This window comes from Sinohyriopsis cumingii, chromosome 9, assembly GCF_028554795.1.
Source record: "Sinohyriopsis cumingii isolate HCF-2022 chromosome 9, ASM2855479v2, whole genome shotgun sequence".
NCBI classification, from domain to species: Eukaryota; Metazoa; Mollusca; class Bivalvia; order Unionida; family Unionidae; genus Sinohyriopsis; species Sinohyriopsis cumingii.
Window position 1 is genome coordinate 98,522,611 of NC_142969.1, and position 14,804 is coordinate 98,537,414.

Below are 14,804 nucleotides of genomic sequence, written 5' to 3' on the forward strand. Positions count from 1 at the left end.
GATTCTTTGATTCTTTGATATTTTTATTTTTTATAGCATTTAACGCATGAATTAATTTCACATCTGCAATATGCCTATGTTGTAGATCATTGCTTTTATATGCAACATCATGCTCATGACATGCTTTATCAATAGCGTTTATTGGTTCCTCGCCTGGTTTTGGTTGATCCTGATTATCAAGCCTGATATCGAGTCGAGTACCAGGACCGCAATAATTATTTCCTGGTAGATGTTTTTCTCCTGCGTATTTAGCCCACGGAGTTCCCGGTAATTTTGTTAATTTTGCTGCAATATCACCTCCGCGTTGCTTTTTTTTTTAACGCTGAATTATCACCGGGAATAAATTTAAATTTTCTTGTACCACACCACGTACACTTACCCGTAACCGCTGATCTGTTATTTTTTGTGGTAATAGTTGTTAGTGTATCTGTCGGGGTACGCATCCTGCACTTCACATAATATAAATCCATGGATATTTTATACAGCATGGATATAATTGATTTCTCAGCGACAAGAAAACGAGAACCTGTCAAGCACCATCCTGCGTTACCAAATTCAATTAGAATGATAATAATAGGACCATCTGGAAGTGGAAAGACACAGTTGTTACTCAGTCTTATAATGAGATGGTTAAAGTGGGATAAATTGTATTTGGTAGCCCCGTCAGTTGATGATCAACGATGTTATAATGTGCTTAAGGATTTTAATGAAAACGCGGATAACGATGTTATCCAGTTTATAACCGATATTGATGAAGCACCATCAGTTGATTCCATAGACGGATTTATTAATAATTTAGTTGTATACGATGATGTGATGCTGGACAAACAATCAAATCCAGCTAGGATTTTTTCCCGTGGTAGACATAAAAACACCGATGTCATTTATGTTACTCAACGATACACACAAATACCAAAAGTGATCAGAGATAACTGTAATATTTTAGTTGTGTTTAATGGAGTTGATACACATACTTTTCTAAATATTCATCAAACCTGGTGCAGCGGTGACATGGATATAATTAAATTCAGAAATTTCTTTTCACGAGCGCAAACTACTCCGCACGGGTTTATAACAATAAATTTGCACAATCCTAGAACAAGATTCGTATTGGACTTGATAAAATATTTGGATAAATTAATAGCAGCAGAGGGGCGCATGACCTCAAGTTGGTTCATTTTTTCTGTAATCTCGCGAGTTTTCAATTTACAAAAATAAATGGTCTAATTAACCGGAGTTCTCAAGCAAATGTTCAGCTCGAAATATTTTTAGTTTGAAGCCTTATTTCGGTTTTTGGACGCTTCCAAAGTCGGTCTGTTCGCCCCCTCTGCTGCTGAGGGAGTGCGACCTCAGCGAAGCGTCATGGTGGGTAAACACACGTGCATACTTTATAAATAATACAAACGACAAAAAAGTAACAAAAAAGAACTAACCCATTTAGAGAAACTCTCGGTTAGTTAGAGGCTTTGGTTTGACATTATTGACCTTGTATTTTTGTTCTCGTAGGAAGGCTTTTATTTCATAAATGGACTTTCAAGCAAATGGTATGTTCACCACCTCTGCTGCTGACTGGTATATTAAATTTCATAATAGTATACAGTAAAACAATACATGTTAGTGAATATCTCTTCCATTAATATTTTCTTTGTTGGTGGTTTTGCTTTTGCTATGTGTGTGTGTGCGTGCGTGTTTGTATTGGGGGACATATTTTCTTCTCACATAAATATATATAATTAAAAATACACACCAAGCAGAGCGGAAAGTGCACGGATCCCACGGGAGAATGCTATTCAACATTAACATGTTTAAATACAAAGAAATAATATTATCATACAAGTTATATAATTCTAATTTCGTACTACACACACGCGCGCGCGGCGCGCGCACACACACGCATACACCCCATAGAGAGAGAGAGAGAGAGAGAGAGAGAGAGAGAGAGAACTTTAATTGAATTACATAAGATTATACTCAGTAACGGCCTGAGAAAACACGGAGCCCGATCTGGATCAGTTTGGCGGGTCCCCCTTTGAGCACGTCATTTGGAAATAAAATTTTAAACAAGTTTTACATGATATTGAATTTAAAATTGTCTTCCGTCGCTATAAAATTACTTTCTCTCTAAATATATATTTTGTAAAAATTATTAACGCGCGGACACCAGTGCCAAATCTGTTCAATCGGACTTAGGCGGGCCCTGATTATACTAGATCTCCTCTGCCCAACCTTATTTGTGCACTATACTTCAACTCTGTATATTTATTTATTTATTTATTATTTATAGAAGTATTTTGGCTTATGGGCCATAATTTGCGATCGCCCGAGGGAGAGGGGCGCCATTTCACGGAACATGTTATACGTATTCTTTTTTCTATTACAATACGTAAATTATTATTCTTACCACTAATAATACATTTAATATATAAACAGTTTACGGTGTGTTTTTTTTTTCGGGGAGGGGACGGGCGAACTTTCGTCCACCGTAAACATGGGAGTTTTTGCAAGGGTATGGCGGGAATGAAGGCCCTCCCCTGCTTTTTAACTAAAATTCATTGCGCGCGCGCAGACACACACACACACACACACACATTTGTAATGTAAACAAATGCATCATAATATAATAAACTAATGTTGTTTCAGTTATATCTCCCCGTTCATCAAAATAGTGTGAGATGAGAAATAGTGTGAAGTGGGGAGCTCTTTTCTTTCCGCAAGATCTTCAATTTCAACTAGCGTGAGTTCCAGTTGGTCAGTTAATCCTGTGTTGTATAAGATTTCTGTGCTGCACCCTAACGAGTGAGAAAATCAGAAACGGCCAAGGGAAAAGGTGATGTTACACTTTTATTTATCATAAACAGCTTTAGTGTATAGTGATTTCTATATTTTTTAAAATTTAGTCGTTTAATCTTTTATTTGTAAAAATCACATCAAAATCTTATATTCAGCAACCAAATTCAACCATTAGTAGCAACACTGAACCTTTAAATTGTCTCCCCTTTCTTCACCTCCCGCCATATCGCAAGGCACTTTGGGAATACACGTGAAATATACAAGATGGCTGACAAAGAAGATGAACTCACACCAGCAACAGATATCGTTGTTACCAAGTATAAAATGGCTGGTGACATGGTGAACGGTACAAAATTGAAATATTGTATAGTGTTCTATAAACTGGAAAATTAAAATACCCACCCATTTTTCGTAGAACTTCACAACAGCCACTCATATGCCTCCCACGTGTGAATCCTGAATTTCACAACAGGGTCTCGGATATTGGCATGATATAAAACTATTTACTCCACTCATCTGAAACTTATATGGAAGCTGTTTTAAGTAAAATAAGGATTTAAAATGTAAATGGCCACATGTAATATTATAAAGATGTGTTAGTATGGTTGATAAGCTACCAAATCTGCCCCCCCCCCCCCCCGTTGCCTGCTATGTCTGCAATAATGAGGCACGTTGCAGATTTATCGGCTGGCAGATATAAAGTGCCAGTCTGGTTTTCCCCGACCTAGTAATACATTTTAATGAATTCGGCATGAAAATTCAAGATCCAGGCTAACATATTGTAACTAAAATTTGAACAATAAGATAAAATATGGGATATCTTGAATTGTTTTTATTCTATATATAACGTTTGCTTTCCGTTTTTACCTTTGCATATTAAAACCATATTGCAGTTAAAGTTATCAAAATAAATGTATGTAATAATACATATATATATATATATATATATATATATATATATATATATATATTATGAAAGGGAAACTAAAGGGTTTAGATTTATGTATATTCAGAAAAGCAAAGATGTGTGTATATAGGCAAATAAATGAATAGAGCGAGAAGCATATGGGAAATGGCTGGAGTGTTTTTTTAATTATTTTATAGAGAGAGATATTTAGGTAAAATATTAGATACAAGACTCCTTCCAGCAATGCCTTGCTAAAGAAAATCTGATAGCCCTATGCCCAGGGCCCCTGTAGTTTCAGATCATGCCCTTTATTCTAAGTGAGGTTCCCATCAGGCTTGTCAACAAAAAAAGAAGTAATTTGCTGAGAAAACTTCAATGTAGTGATGAAATGTGAAAATTTATTTTCAAGATGTCGAAAGACTAGTATTTATTAACCCTTTACCTCATATAACCATCTTTGGACGCCTCTACAAAAGTTGCATCGAGGCGCCTTTTGACGCCACTACAAAAGTCCCATGGAAGCGCCTTTTGACGTTGGCTGTAAACATCAGCCATTTTAAGCCTGTTTTCATAGTGCCACCTTCGGGGAAAACCCCTTATTATTCTTTTCTGCGAATCACAATTATGTCAGATCACGTGTTCACTGTTTATGTACTGGTCAATATCTGCAATTTAAAGTAACTGGGTCATAATCTCCACTCTCCAAAATGGCGGTCGCGGATTTCATTCAGTACTTACGAAGTTTTCACGATTTGAATCACAACTATGAAAGATTCAATAACCAAGGTAAAGGCTCTGATATTGATGTAGGCAGCAATTAGTTTTTATAAATTATCAAATTCAGATGACTTAGTGATGTAGACACAGACGAAAAACTTGTAAATTTCGAGTATGAGAAATGACAGCTACGGTTGGTCACACGGCCTCACTGACATGATGGTGAACAAGTTCTCTCAAGATTTTAAAGCACATAAAAAATTCTTCCTTGAAAAATAATTACACAGCTATAACAATCGGACTTTACTCTTAAATTGTTCCACATATAATAAATGTGTACCAAAAATGTGAAATGGTTAAAATTGCTGTTAAATGTAACATACACTTCATTGCTTAACAGTTCACAGGCAGGCAATGCATATGTGGTAGACTAGGTAACATGTGTTCTATTTATAGCAAGCTGCACTTTGTCACTATGCTCTATGAGGTAAAGGGTTAAGGGATCGAACATTGTTGTGTTGGCTTTTGAGTCTTTGGTTAAAAAACAACCGTCCTTTGGCTGAGTTGAGATTAAAAGGAAAGCCAAACTAAAAATTTTGACAAAACCACTTTAGTATTTTTTTATTGTCTTGTTTAAGTGCTATTGCATTGTTCAAGATGCTTCAGGTTAAAGTTTAATGAAAATAATTCATCTGTTCTTTGTACACACTTACACTTGTGTATTGAAACAGTGGTTAAACATAATAAGTGGCACCTGAAGAACAGAAGTATAAATAGAAACAAGTCAGTTTAATATGATTTTGTTTTTATCTTTTAAATTTGAAGTGTAACCATCACAATGTTTTGTAACAAATACTGCAAAAGGGTCAGTTTTGGGCATATAGAAATTGTATCCTGGATCTTTGGAAATTGAATTAGGGCTGGTGATTTATTTTTAGTAACCGGCCCTGGTCTGATGTCTAAAAGAATTTTTCTTACAGTAATGTAATGGGTTCATTTAGGGTAACATTTGGCAAAAACCATAATTGACAATATCAGCAGAGTACTTGGGCCTTTTTTAGTATCAAGTTTGTAGTGTGTGAAAATGGGCTTCATTTGTGACATGTTCTCGACTGACATATAGGCAAAATAGGAAAAAGTAATTCATAATTTATGCACACTAGATGTTCATTGTTGAATTTAAAACTTGTATGTAGAAAATGCATGTAAATAGTTTTTCATTATGGAAATCGCATCTAGTTGGACAGTGCAAACATTTTACTGATTTTCTCATCATAAACAGTTGGCAGATTTTTGAACATACAGCAGACATCTGCAGTTTCCACTCTTACCACAAAATTTATCAGGCATGTATTTGTATGTCATGCTAATAAGACGACCTCTGCTCCATAGTGCATTTTGATTATTAAAATGTTGAATTTTAAGCTGGTATATGTAGTAGTTGATCTTTATCAATGCTTGGAACTGCGCCAGTGCCTAATTGGTTAGTGTCCACCTCGGATGCAGGAGTTTGCATGTTCGATAAACCATCAAGTCGCACCAGAGACTTTTTAAAATAGTTGAAGCAGCTGCAACGCTTACCATTCAGCAGTAAGTTAGTGTTAGGATAGGTGGGCCTGGTGTCAGGATAATGTGACTGGGTGAGACATGATGCAGCCCGTCTGTGGCATGATGCCCCTGTGCTAGACAACACTACACACTGCAGACATAGCAGTATGACTGAAAAATTGTTTATGCTATGCTAAAAATTCAAACCACACACATTTATCAGTGATTAGTTCCCTAGCTAATCAGAATGAGTAAGACATTTCTATCAGCCAATGGAATTGACTGTATTCTGCGTCACTGGCAATGCATGCACTATGTTAGTAAGTTGACATACATTTGATTCCGTCATAAATTGGCCATGTCATGTATTATTATTTTCTTGGTATTAATTTATGCCACCTATGGTCACCGTGGAGATTGTTGTGCCAGAGATGAAAATTGGTAAAAGGGTGAACCCTGTAGGTTCTTTATAACACACAGAAGTTGACTCCACATTTAATCGGCGCCTTCCATTAGATCTAAAGTTGATGGGTAAGTTGCTCTTGATAATTACTCATTGTAAATTGCCATTAGACTTGTAACTAATACCACTCCAACAGAAATTAAAAAAATATTTAAATGTGTAAAAGGAAATAAAGATTATACGACCAGACAACCTGCATTGTTCTTTCTTAGAAAGCTTTTTTTTTGACTGAAAATGAGAGTTGACATCCTTTTAAAAACCAAATTTATGCATTCAAGTGTACCCAGAATCAAATATGACAGATTATATTACTTCTGGTCTGAGTTTGGTTGTTTCACAGATATTATAAAGGTCAATCGTGTACCTTTTACCAGCTTTTGGTTGGTTGGTTTTGTTTTGTTTTTTTGTATACACTGCAATTGGAGGAATAGGCAGATTTCATCAGATGTTTGGTTTCAATTTGTCTGTTCATTTCTTCTGGATGGGTAGTGATTCTGTTTACATCAGATGTTTGGCTTCAATTTGTTCATTTCTTTTATCAGCTCAATTTCAGCTGGGATACAGTTTGTAACACTAAAATACATAATCTCTCATGTCACTAATAAACAAATAGCTTTGATTTAAATTGGGTCCCTCTAGATTATGTCAACTCTACTCACATTATCAGACTGACAGAAGCTGATCTTATTAATGGCTGATGGCTATTTTGATTTCCAGCTAGTCTGAACAGTTTTCTTTGGATTACTTATTTTTTTGTTAAACCTTTTCAGTTAGGAGAGTTCAGCACAGATCATGGTAATTTCAAAGAGGATTAGTGAAAATGTAATTAGTGCAGTTCAATTAGCATAATTAGGTCAGTCATGGAGTCATCTCAAAAAGTGCAAACTGTCTCAGGAATAAAGTCAAGAGAAGCGAAACTCACTTTCAGAATACCCAAAGTAAAAAAATGCAAGAAACGTGTAATTGACAACCAAGACAACACGTGTATACTCAGGATAAAAATCGATGATCATCCAAATCAATACTACACACTGCAGACCATCCAAATACAACCAAGATATTTTGGTAACTGCCCCCACCCCATCGACCTTGGCAGCCATCTTGACTTACCCCACCACCAGACATCTTTTACTTAACCTCGTGATGGTAACTGATCTGTAAATAAATTGTAATATTTTTTTAGCTTGTATTTTGGCTCAAGTGCAGTATGTCTTGGGTAGTCCAGAACATTTTGAAAAGGTGTTGGCATAATTAAAGATAGTAAATGCAAAATGATTTACAAACCAGAGTGCTAGATATATGGCATGTGTTACATTGTTTGATAAAAATATGACGAATAATGTTTATTTTACTAATTTAAAATAAAATGTTTAGAAAGATTGTGATTTTAATAATTTTAAATTAGATACCCATATTTTGCACTTTTTTCCAACATGTACGAACCTGACAAGTTTTTCATTTGAAGTTCTTTCTGTCATCATTGAATGGAATTTGTTTAAAAAATCTTGCCAAACTGCGGTAGATTGAATGTCATTTTTATCATTTTGTAAAACTTTTAGAGTATTAAACACCTATTTGTCGCATACATTTTTTATCATAATGGTAAGAGGTATACCCTTTACCTGTGTAGGCTGTTGATATACATGTGCCAAAGCCAGACAGTGCAGTTTGCTATAAATAGAACACCTGTTACCCAAATGATTGTATGGATATATAGGCTTGTGCTGTTTAAATCAATGTAGTATATGGCAAGGTGGATGAATTTTAACTGTGTTTTGCATGTACTTATCTGTAGATTAATTTTAGAGTAAATCTAATCTTTATCATTTTTCATGACAGATTTTGTTTTAATATGCTTTAAAATTTTGAGAGAACTTGTTCACCGTCAGTCACTGAAGCTTCATTTTCAACAAATAAAGACAAAGTTTGGGGTATTTTCTAGTATAAAACTGGGATCCATGCCTGACCCTGCATTACAGCGTTATAAGCAGGTTTGTGAGTTATCAAGGGAGTGGTGTATAGAGTATTCTAACATTGTGGAGTATCATTGGTGATTCCAGTGAACTTTTTATAAGTTGTTAAAGTGTCTCACTCCTCATCAGTTTGTGTGAACAGTATTTTCTCAATAAAACATTTTCATGTTTAGAATTTTTTTTATCAATTGGTAATTGCTTTCAAGTAAATAAATCATCAATATAAATATATAGTTGAACATTTCTAGTACCTGTAATTGTTTCAAAGATCATTTAATGGCAAAATTGAAAGAAGAAATATACTTGTGTTGTTGTGACCTTATGTTAATTTGAAAATTATTCGATAGTTTTATGAAGGTTTTCACTGCCATAAATATTTGCATATTTTGTCGGATCGACAGATAGTAATGTATTAATTGTAAGTTGGGTTGGTAATGTGAAGAGAACACAGTGTCTTAGAGATGTACATTTTTGACATTCTAACAGTGTTGAGCCGTTTCTGCTTTTCTGCATGCCCAACACTTATTACCAGGAACATAATTTAGGAATAAATTTTATTCAAGCAACTACATTTGGTTTTCAATTTTGTACAGAGAATTAAATTGACCTGATCACCAGCAAAATAATACAAAGGAATTTTACGTTTGTTCCCGTTTTTGCTGGATGAGTTGCTGATTATTTAAATTGGTAACGTGTTCAACAGTTGAATTGTGGAAGGCAGAAATGGTTTTTGATAAAGTGCTGTTCGGCACAAAGGTGGTTGAATAGTATTCAGTGATCAAGTGGTGTAGCTATCATTAACAACTAAGAGGTTGAATTTTATCTTGCTACTAATTTGGAGCAAAGCCATGGTATAATCCCATTCCACTATAGGCGCTGTCGGTCACCAACTTAATCCCATTCCACTATAGGCACTGTCAGTCACCAACTTAAGTCACAAATAACAACTTTGGTTCAGAGGATGTTGGTTGTTTTTTTTATTGGGGGGGTAAACAGTTATAGGGTCATGTCGAAAACAAAAACATTATTTTGTTTTTGCCTTATAATTATCATGTATGATTCAGATAGTACTAAGGGTAAAGACAGTATTTACAGCAGTGGAATCATGTTAGTGATGTGGTTTTCAATATTTTCTTGACTGGTCAGACTTGCCTGTACAAAGTTATCCTCATCATTGAAATGTCTGTCGGGAGTAGGACAGTATTCATACTAGTGATGTGTTATTGCAAAATATTAGTAACGGTAGGTTAGTTTGCAACAAAAGCTTTTTCTAAATACAACTGCATTATTTTTTCTTCATACAGGCATCCTGAAGGAAGTCCAGAATAAATGTATAGATGGTGCTTCGGTGATCAGTATATGCGAGTTTGGGGATGCTCGCCTCCTGGAGGAGACAGGGAAAGTCTTTAAGAAAGATAAAGAAATGAAGAAAGGTATAAGATGTAGATTCATTTCCAGGAACCATCATAGGGAGTTGCAAGATTAAAAAAGTTTCTTTTTGGTGCAAAACTTTGGTGCAGACTTGGCAGCAAAGTGATATTCATATCACCTGTATTACCAGCTATAGGGTCAGAGTGTGTGAGACTCCGTTCAGGAAGCCACTGTGGTATGTTTGCAACTTGAATATGCCAGTAATTCAAAAAAAGGTCTTGTGCAACAGTGCTTATCATGCCTAGCCGTTATTTGTGTAATTAGGGTCGTGTCACATGTGGCCATTATTAATTATCTAATTAGGATCTTAGCCAGTCACCAAGTCTCTTCTGCTCATGGTAAATCCTGGCCTTAGTGAAGCTACATGATAGAATACACAATTTTAGCATTAACTATTCCTTGGCTACTTGCTGCAGAGCTTGACTGATAATTTTACAAGGCGTCTCCATGACTGACTGTCCTGGACCATGAAGAGGGTAATTTTCCCAGGAGAAAAACAAGACATTGTAGTACAAACGCAGATGAATGACAAGTGTATCATGAAGTAAACAGAGCACAGAATAATTAATAATTAACAAGAATTGAAGCTACCACCGAATTTCCATGGTAAAAAATTCTAGCATGTGATGATCCAGAAACAGACATCCCTCAGACAGACAACTTTTTACCCTTGCAAGCTGTGATATTGTTTATGTTAATGCTTGGTACAGGGTCAGGGTAAAGGTCCTAGCCCTCTTTTGCAGTGTTCTGAAATAACCCTGTTTAGGGATAGGGAGTCTGGGTACTCAACACCAGACTGGGGAATGGTGTTGGATCTGCATTCCCCACCCCCTTCCTGTCTGATCCTTTTTTATCCCTATGGTATATGGGGGGCATTTTAGGAAGTGCATTGTCTTTCCTACCCATTTATGACACCACAGTCTCCCAGGTCTTGGCCTCATAGCAGTACTCATTAGGGGTGCGATGATTCACCAGTATATTGATGCATCAGTATTTTTGCCTTACACGTGTCATTACAAGAGGTGAAGAATCAATGTAAAACCTTACAGAAGCTGCCTTTATCTTCAGTAGTCATGAACATGTTAGTTATTTGAGTTATTTGCCTTCCATTCACATTAATACTAATTAACACAAGGTGACTTGGTTTGAAATATGCTTCCCCTCCACCAGCCCCTTTACCGATTTCATGGTATTTAGTGTATCCCATCAGAATATATATATATATATATATATATATATATATATATATATATATATATATATATACACACACACACACACACACACACACACACATATACATACATACACTGATTATCTGATAACCACTTTTATTCAAAGTTATTCGAGTTATATGTAAGGTGTGATATCCTATTCCAACTGACCAACATTTTTGTTTGTACCAGGTTGTTAATATTATTGCTACATACATACAAATTATACTGTCATATGTTGAGACTATTGTAAACATGATCTTCAGTACAACCCTATTTTCAGGCTGACAAGTTAATTTAATCTTCTTTCATTTCAGGTATTGCCTTTCCAACCTGTATATCAGTCAACAACTGTGTATGTCACTTTTCTCCGCTGAAGAGTGAGCCAGATGTAATTTTAAAGGATGGAGACGTGGTCAAAATGTAAGTTTTGTTCCCATTCTTGTCAGAGTTAATGGCATAAGTATTATCCTGTTCATGTTTGTGTGTTTGTATATGTATTTTCTCATTGATAGATGGAATCCGGTGAAATTTGCTGACCATTTTGAATTGTTTTGCCACCTATCTATCGCTATACTGGTTGACGACCAAAATGTGATGGCCTATCTCATCTCCATATTTTTCAGGATCTGTTGTAGGACATGGGACTGTAGGATTCATGCTGATTTCCTTCTTTTTTTTATTATCGTGAAAAATCAACCATATGCATGAAAGTTGCACATGATAATTTTAGCATGGTCTTTTTTTCAGTATATTATTTCTATATTCAGAATGATTCCACAGCTTTATAGAGGAGTTGGGATACAATAAGCGTAGTGTCCATCCTCCGTCTTGTACTTAGTTCCGCAGAATTGGTGAATTTCCGTGAAACTTTATAAATATTATCATCACCTGAAGATGTGCATATAAACAAGCTAGTTAGTGCAACTAGTTTGGCAGTTTTATGGATTAAAGTGAAACTTGGTAATTATTTTATTCAACACCTAAAGATTTGTGTCTTGACAAATAGCTTTGCACATAGAGTGGAAGATCAGTGTTAAATGTTTTGTGATTTACATTACTTTTCATACTGCATGACAACTTTAAAGTCATTTGAGATTACAGGATAAAACATATACCACACTAGGGATGCTGTCTTCAAACTCAAAGTCATCTATAATACGAGGTGTGTCAGGTATCACATTGAGGGTGTTATCTTTAATGTCACAGTTCTCATCTCCAGAAAGTGTGCCAGATATTGCGCTTGGGGGGGGGGGGGGCTGCTATTTACAAGGTCAAAGTTACAGCTCAGTGTTTTATGGCTCCATCAGACTTTCGCTTTAGCTCTTTAAAGCACTTGGATCTGAAGCATGAAACATTGTAAGTGTATACGTCATTAGCATCCATGTTTTGGGGCCCCTGGTTGCCAAGAGGTCTAAGGTGCAAGCCATTACAGATCATTGACATCTCACCTCTATCTGCATGGGATCGTATCTCAGCTTGACCATCATGATGTGAAATCTGTTGCTGCGTCATTTTGCCTATCTAACTCGCTTGATATCTTTTGGTGGATGTTACGAAAGTCGTGTGCAACCGCTTGTACATTCTCCTTCTACATTTGGTCTTTGAAAGCACACTAGAGTGAAGGCTTTGGCCCAATAGTTAAGCACAAAATGCTTCCCAAGCTTCTGCTAATTTGTAGTATACTTTTAGGGCGAGTATATAATTTTTATACTAGTTTTATATTTGCCATGGTGGGAGGGGGAAATAATTGTAAGGATTTAATACTTGCCTACGACTATTGAAATATTCCTTCCTTCCACCCCACTGATATCCCATAAGTCAACTGGGGTCCATGTTAAGAGGACAGCTACTATGCATGGGTCTGTGTTCCTTCTAATTCAAGATGTTCTTCAACTTTCCAGCTAATGGGAGGATGGAAATTTCTATTTTCTGATTCTGTTCCAATAAAGGTAAGCATAACAGTAATGACAGGTAAGTATTACATGATTAAAATTAACTTTGCTTCTCTCCCTGCACCAGCATTTTTATTACTTATATCGTCTATTTTATGTTACAGAGATCTTGGTGCACACATTGATGGGTTTATTGCAGTAGCGGCACACACTTGGGTGGTGGGAGCATCAATGGTAAGTTAATCGTTTTTGGTTTTTAATGAAGCCTTGAACACATTATTGGCTATATCATGCCAATGAATGAGAATTTAGTGCTTTTGTCAAAGACACATTGGTACAGGCAGGTATCAAACTATGGCCCTTAGATTACAAGTTGAATGTTGTACCATGAGATCTGGCAGATGCTCTAATCGCTTAGGCCACTAGCATGGTCTTACTCTACCCTAATTTTATGTAGGAGCTTAAGAGATTAAGCTACTTTGGGTTAGTGTTCTCTCTGAGGGGGTGGGGCTACAGATTTCCATTTGGAAAAAAAGAGAAAACAAATCAAATACAATGTCTTAAACAAATAATTATTTGTAAGATTGATCTTCGTTAGCAGAGTTATAACAACATACTGTAACAGTTCAACATGCCCTTAGAATTACCTTGTTCAGTTATGATGCCTGTTTAATTAGTTGAGTAGGAAAAAATCATCTTATTTTCAGCATTTCTTTTACTGGATCAGCAGAAGAAAAATTCCTTTTACTGGGAAATGAGTGGACTACCAACAAAATGCATGCCACTTTGCAATCTCTACTATGCACTTATTGTTGGCTTCATTTGTCCTTTCTTACATGCTTTTGCGTGGTAGTAACATGATCATGTTAGTTTTTATGTCTTGGCAAGGCAGACGATTGGTAACTTGTAGTAAGCTCATTGGTTTACTTTTATTTGTAGGCTTGTGTTTCTTATGCACAAAGTGGTGCATTTTTTCATCACTGGCACATAACCATCTGAGCTCTTTAAGCCATCTTTCTTGGACCGTAAAACTTTAGATTGATTATTTTCCCCGTTGACAACCAGACACACTCTGATTACCTGATTAACTTTGAAAACTTGTGCAAGGTGTCCGGTGCTGTTTTTATAGCACAAGAGGTAGGATTCTTGGTGAAGGTGGAGACTGGTAGAGATTACCGTAATTCAATTGGAAAATTCCCATCAGTACACCATATTTATAAATTAGCAGACTTGGGTATTCATTCATTAAATTAGAGATTAAATGCTGGTGGGAAATATTTTTCCATACAACATGCATGTTTGAAAAAACTACTTTATGTGCAGTTTGTTGTTGAGGTGATTCAAATACAATTCTGTGCGAAAAATGGTACTAACAGCTGCCTCGCTTGGCGCTCAGCATTAAGAGGTTAGTGTTAGGACTGGTCGGCCTGGTGTCGGAATAATGTGACTGGGTGGGATTTGAATTTTAAATCTATCAGCAGTTTTGAGTATGCATGTTTGTGGAGAAAGAGAGACAGTGAATGGGGAGTAATTATGAAAGGACCATGTCTTTTTCAGGAGAAAAAGGTAACAGGTCGTAAAGCTGATGTGATAGTGGCTGCACACCAAGCTTCAGAATTGGCGTTAAGACTAGTCCAGCCAGGAAAAGATGTAAGTATGATTTTAAAAACAGTTGATTTTTTTGTAAATTTGGCTATGTACCAATCAAAACTGTAAAAGGAAGAACGGTCCAAGTATAATATCCAACATACCACCCAAAAAAAAAAGTTTTTATTTAGATATGTTTATGTACAAGTCAAAACTGTACAGCTGAAGAAAAAAACACTCAGCTGTATACAAATAATTTATTGTGCAAAAGGGAAGAAA

At 35.9% G+C, this 14,804-nt stretch overlaps 1 protein-coding gene across 1 annotated transcript in view; it reads left to right on the forward strand.

Annotated features, from left to right (window-relative positions):
• The first annotated feature begins 3,010 nt into the window (after positions 1 to 3,010).
• Positions 3,011 to 14,804, forward strand: part of LOC149792311 (proliferation-associated protein 2G4-like) — a 50,473-nt gene continuing 38,679 nt past the window's right edge. The window contains exons 1-5 of the mRNA XM_089970885.1: positions 3,011 to 3,136; positions 9,703 to 9,831; positions 11,361 to 11,466; positions 13,103 to 13,172; positions 14,496 to 14,588. Coding sequence (XP_089827011.1) covers positions 3,055 to 3,136; positions 9,703 to 9,831; positions 11,361 to 11,466; positions 13,103 to 13,172; positions 14,496 to 14,588 — 480 coding nt within the window. The 5' untranslated portion in view covers positions 3,011 to 3,054. The remainder of the gene's footprint in view (positions 3,137 to 9,702; positions 9,832 to 11,360; positions 11,467 to 13,102; positions 13,173 to 14,495; positions 14,589 to 14,804) is intronic.